The sequence below is a fragment of the Lepidochelys olivacea genome (genome assembly GCF_965140295.1).
Source record: "Lepidochelys olivacea isolate rLepOli2 genome assembly, chromosome: 7".
Classification (NCBI taxonomy): domain Eukaryota; kingdom Metazoa; phylum Chordata; order Testudines; family Cheloniidae; genus Lepidochelys; species Lepidochelys olivacea.
Window position 1 is genome coordinate 26,153,849 of NC_140417.1, and position 6,000 is coordinate 26,159,848.

The 6,000-nt window shown below is 42.3% G+C and overlaps 1 protein-coding gene across 3 annotated transcripts in view; it reads right to left on the reverse strand.

Annotated features, from left to right (window-relative positions):
* Positions 1–5,359, reverse strand: part of CCDC66 (coiled-coil domain containing 66) — an 82,316-nt gene extending 76,957 nt beyond the window's left edge. For all 3 annotated transcript variants that reach the window (XM_084635528.1, XM_084635526.1, XM_084635527.1), the window contains exons 1-2: positions 5,217–5,359; positions 3,349–3,413 (exon numbers count right to left, since the gene is read on the reverse strand). In XM_084635528.1, coding sequence (XP_084491654.1) covers positions 3,349–3,413; positions 5,217–5,227 — 76 coding nt within the window. In that variant the 5' untranslated portion in view covers positions 5,228–5,359. The remainder of the gene's footprint in view (positions 1–3,348; positions 3,414–5,216) is intronic.
* Between the last annotated feature and the right edge of the window lie 641 nt (positions 5,360–6,000).

A 6,000-nucleotide genomic window follows, 5' to 3' on the forward strand; every position in this document is an offset into this window, starting at 1 on the left:
GTTCAACTGATTATCTACTACTATTACCCCTACAGTTCTTCTTGGTGTCACGGCATTCCAGGATACAGGCCTCTAGCTTGTAAGTGAGACCTTCATTCTTTGTTCTTAGACGTATGACCTTGCATTTGTATGTCTTTAAAAATATGTTCAAATGAGTCCATCTTGTCAAGCAATCCAGGGCTGTCTATATAACTGACCTGTCCCCGTCACTATTTACCACTCCGGTAATTTTTGTCTCATGTGTAGGGCCCTACCAATTTCATGGTCACAGGATCTTAAAAATCATAAATTTCATGATTTCAGCTATTTAAATCTGAAATATTCTGGTGGTGTAATTGTAGGGGTCCTGACCTAAAAAGGAGTTGGGAGGACATCACAAGGTTATTGGGGGCGGGGGAAAGGGGGTTTGCGGTACTGCTACCCTTACTTCTGCACTGCTGCTGGCAGCAGCGCTGCCTTCAGAGCAGTGCAGGCTGCTGGAGCGTGGCGGCTGCTGGCTGAGAGCCCTGCTCTGAAGGTAGAGCCACCACCAGCACCGTCACCAGCAGAAGTAAGGATGGCATGGTATTGTATTGCCACCCTTACTTCTCCGCCGCTGCTGGCTGGGCGCTGCCTTCAGAGGTGGGCACCCAGCCAAGAGCCACCACTCTCCTGCTGCCCAGCTCTGAAGGCAGCACAGAAGTAAGGGTGGCAATACTGCAACCCCCATAAAATAACCTTCTGACCACCCTGCAACTCCATTTTGAGTCAAGACCCCCGATGTGAGAAACGTTGGTCTCCCCCATGAAATCTGTATAGTATAGAGTAAAAGTACACAAAAGACCAGATTTCACAGTCTGTGGCACATTTTTCATGGCTGTGAATTTGGTAGGGCCCTACTCATGTATAAATATTACCAGCAATGACTTTACATTTTCTTCCAGATCCTTGATAAAGATAGTTTATAGCACTAGGTCAAGGACAGATCTTTGTGGGACCCCAGTGGAAACAACCTCATTGATAATGATTTCCCATTTTAGATAAATATCCTTACATTTGTATTTACATTAATGTTTATGCTCCTAAGGCCCTGTAAGCAGGTATGCTGTCCCTTAAGGACAGGCCCCAAGTTCAGCACTGCCCTGTTTTCAGTTTCAGCCTGAAATTAAGGTATTGTGGGATCATAGTTCCCAGTAGGCTCTGTGGCTTCTTCCCTTACTTGAGGGGGGGAGGCGGGGGAAGAGGGAGTTTGTTGTCCTGGTGGGCTCTGCTCACCAACCCAGAACCAAATAAGCAGAAACTGCAGTTCTCAGAGAGTCTACAGGCATAACAGGCTATATAGCAAGGAGTGCTGGGAGAGGAGGCAGAAGTATAAGGTCCTTGCCCTCATAACAGTGAGAAACTGAAGGGAGTAGGATTTTTTGTGATGCTGTTCTGCTTTATAAGAGGGAGATCTGTACAGAGTAGGGCTGCTAACAGTATCTCTCCAGTGAGGAGCTGAAACATCCCCTTGAAAGACCCCTTTGGTAAGTATTTGTTTTACTGTGGACTTCCTTTTACTGTGAAAGGGTGGCATCTATGGTTTGGATAGAGGATTACTCAGACAGCAAGAGAAACTGCAGTACAGCTTGCATCTACATGAGGGATAAGTAAAGATCCTCTGTTTAGGGGCACCATTACAGTTTCTTGAAATCTAATCAGTTTAAAAATAATGAATTCAAAGTAGCTTTAGCCAGTATGCCTGACGTTGAATGTCCCTGCCTCTATTTCTGACTCTACAATCTCATTTTCTTTTTCATTTAAATGGCTTATTCTCTCCACCGTTACTGTGTAAAAGACACAATAATTTCTTTGAAACTGGGTGTCTTAAGCCACCACAAGATGTTCCTGATTAAAGTCTCACTGCTGTTTGGAAATTTTAATATTGTATAGGAAACAAATTCATAAATGTAACCTGATACAATTCAGCTGAATATCACTGCTGTTTTTACATCAGTCTCATGAACTTTATAAAAATAGTTTTCTTGGACAAGATTTTGTATTTTATTTTTTTAATTTAATGCCAGTCCAGTCTTTGCTATCTTGCTTTGTGAGAGCATTCTGGGGTGACTACTGGTTCCAATCCATCACTGAGGCCCATAAAGGGGGAAGATTGCCAGATGTATCATCTACAGTCCAGAAGGAAAAAGAGAGAAGAGGAGGGAAGCGTGCTAAAGTGGTTAACAATGTCTATAGCAGACTGACTGGCATTGATTGGCTCAGAAAGTAATCCCATAAAGTCTTCCCTGGACAAAAATATGGTAAATGCAGAATCTGGAAGATGAAAGATGGCTTTAAAGAGAGGGGAAAAGGCAGAGATCTTCAGGCTTCTGGCAGCTATGTAGTGAACCCTGGGAGATTTTGGGAAAGGGGATTTAAAATATAAAATATTTATATTTATAATTATAAAATATCAGTGTTTTATTCTGAACATCAGATTTAGGGTTTATTTATGAATGACTTGCACAATTTATTGGGTTTACTTGTGCTACTGTCCACTCCACTTATGACATCCTACATTTATATTTTTTTGACTAATACGTGTGCTAATCAGCAATATGGCTAGCTGACCCATCAAGAAATCAGAATTGTTCCCAGTACTGCTTAACAGTAATACGATCATATACTTTGATGCTGGGTTATTACAGCAAAAGCAATGCTTTCCATTCAAGCCATTTAATAATGAATAAATACTGGAAAAGAGATTTTTGCATCTCAGCAGCAAGAATGAGAGGTAGCCTAAATATATTGGTTTTTAAAAGTAAAAATGTTCACAGAGTTTTATCCTGTGGTTAGTAACTCATTCCAAACCTCAGAGAAAGCTGCAGTGCCTTGCAACTTAGAAGGAACTACATTTACAAAACCTTTTTTTTTTAACATGCTCCCTCTGTTTAAATACAGCATTGTAAAGATATGGAAGTATTCCTCAAATCAGGTCAATCTATATAGAATGGTCAATTTATCTCTGGACGCACAAGAGCCAAAAGACTGCTGAGAGCTGAGCTGAGACTACCTTAGACTTTGCCAATTGATCAATATTTGTGATGATCATAACCATTATTGTCAGACAGTACATATAGCTGGCAATGCATGATTTATGGAAAGACAAATACCAACCCATGCCAGTACCATTTTGGTGAATATTAGGACCCATAAATAACAATGTACAGAATATTTCATCAAAATCTTGAATAGTTCTTTCACATCACTATACAAAACATTAATACTTAAAAAAAATTAACCATACCCTTTATAACAAGATATCTTCAAGAAGATTTAAAGTGTATTAGAGACTACTGAACTTAACGATTATACATAATAAAATCATACCATATGAAGCCAAAATTAGCCTAGGTTTTCCATCCAAAATTTCAGTTTCAAGCTTTAATCCATCTCTGTAAAACAATAACAAAAACAGCTAAACTCTTCTGTACCTGAAATCATCATCAACAAAGTATGTGAGATTACAGCACAAGGAGAGAGGTGGTCTCAAGACACTTAGAATATGAAAAGGTGATATGAGCTATGTTTATATTAAATACAAACTTAAGCAATTGCTTCTTATAAATACGCAAATATTGGGAGATAGCCATACTATTCAAGTGCTGGTGCTTTTAAGCCTGTTTATCATCTCAATATATATCTAAGTTGGGCTGACATCTTTCAATATATTCATACCTTGTCATGTCTGATTTCTGACCCGGTCCAAGAGATGGGTAATGGGATAACTGATAAAGTGGTGAACTAAAGAAAGGTATGTTAAACAATATAAACCATGTTAATTTCAGCACCCAAGAAGCCTGAGAGATGGAAACAACTGTGGGGAGGAAAACATTTTAAAAACAGTACTTCACTGTCCTTTAAATAAAAATTTAAATTTTCTTCATATTCTAACACACCCCATACTGTTGTGAGAGAGGATTCTTCAAAAAAAAAAAAAAAAAAAAAGAGAGAGAGAGAAAGAAAGAAAAACACCGGGTAGACCTCCAGGGAATGGAAATCAATGTTAAAGAGTTAAAAAAATTTCTTTAAATCTTACATTTAAGTGTCTGAACTCTATTTTACTGAAATCCTAGTTCTTATTGAAAATGAAAAACAAAAATAGTTTGAGATATTAATCCGAATATTAAGGAAGGAGTATTGTCAGCTCTTTTGATTCATGGTATTTTTCTTGGCTGTTAGAATTGGATAGGTTTCAGAGTAACAGCCGTGTTAGTCTGTATTCGCAAAAAGAAAAGGAGTACTTGTGGCACCTTAGAGACTAACCAATTTATTTGAGCATGAGCTTTGGTGAGCTACAGCTCTGTAGCTCACGAAAGCTCATGCTCAAATAAATTGGTTAGTCTCTAAGGTGCCACAAGTACTCCTTTTCTTTTTAGAATTGGATAATCTGTGAATCTTAGCTTTCATTTAAAAATAATAATAATTTAGCTTTCTAGCCCTCATAGTTGCATAGAAAAGCCTGAAAACATGAACCCTAAATGCTCGAACATTACTAGGTAAATAAAAAAACATTTTTTTAAACTTAATTGTTTTTATGCTAAGATCATGATATTTGAGGCCTGAATCATAATTTTTGAACTCTTGGAGCCACTAATACTGAGACAAGGTAAAGTGAAATTATTAGAGTATGCATAAATTGACCACTGAAGCATCATTACTGGGGGGGGGGGGGGGCGCAACACCTGTGAAAATCCTAGCTGGAAGAACTGGGAGTAAAGGCTGACAGCTAAAAGCCAGAATCCTTCCCTTACCTAGCGCAATGCACAGGGATCATGTTTTACTTCCAATAGTCACTACCTGTTGTAACACGCCACGGGCCTACACTAGCAGCAGTTCTAGGGACGGACTGGCCACACCGAGTTGTGAGGCACAGAATAAAGTACCCAGAGCAACCCACTGAACAACGAGTAAACAAAACATGGACTCTTGGAGGGAGGCGGGCACATTACACGTTGCCGCGGCGTCTCTGAGACGTCACCTGCCCGGGCAAACCCAGGCGCCGACACGTCACGTCGCACATTTTACGTTATAACGTGCTGCAGGCCCTGGCCCTGGCCGTGGAAGCCCGTTAGCCGCACGCGGGGCGAAGCACAGCCCTGTCCGGCTCTGGGGAGTGGGTCATTATGGAGAACCAGGCCACGGGGACAGACACGCCCAGCACAGAGGAGTCAAAAGCCGGGCCCTGCCCTGCTTACCCCAGGTTCATGGCCCTTCCCCTTCTACACCCGCGGGATGCGGCGAACCACCCGAGGAGACAGCGCGGCTGGAGGGAGACCGGCGCTGCTGCCTGGAGTCCGGGTGTGTGTACGTTGGTTACTGCCACCGCACAATGAGACGGGAGGTGATAGGCTCCCCCAAGGCTCGGGCCCTCCCGCCAATGAGCTCCCCTTACACTAAGGGAGGGGCTCCGCCTGCGTGCGAGGCATTGTGGGGGCTGGAGTCCGGAGCCTCGCTCCCTCCTCCCCTGCCGCGCGCAGCTGAGCGGGTAACGTAAGGGCCTCACAGGGCCATTCCAACGGCTGCCTGCGGGCGCGCCTCTGGGGAACCGCGCGCACATGGGGCTGGCCTAGATACAGAACCGCGAGTCGAGTGGTTTGGCGGCGGAGCGGGAATCGGCCATAGCCGTGTTAAGATATATCGGAGAGGGGGAGGGGTAGATGCAAAACTATTCGTGTTGTTTTGTATCCTGTGTAAAATATTAACGGAGGCATACAAACCCCCCCCCCCCCAGTTGTGCAATGAGTTTTGTATGGACAAAGCCTTGTGTGGATTTCAGTGCTGGATTGACGCCCAAATCATCATAATCATTATTCTGTTGTTTGTTATTAATTTTGTTTGGGGAGAAAAATGCAGTAGGTACAAAAGTATTTAAGAATATTTGGGAGGTGGGGTAAATGCACACAATAGTTCATTGGGGATACAAGTGTAGTCAAACTGGTTGGGAATCTGTCACTCCCAACTTACTAAAAATGGGGGGGG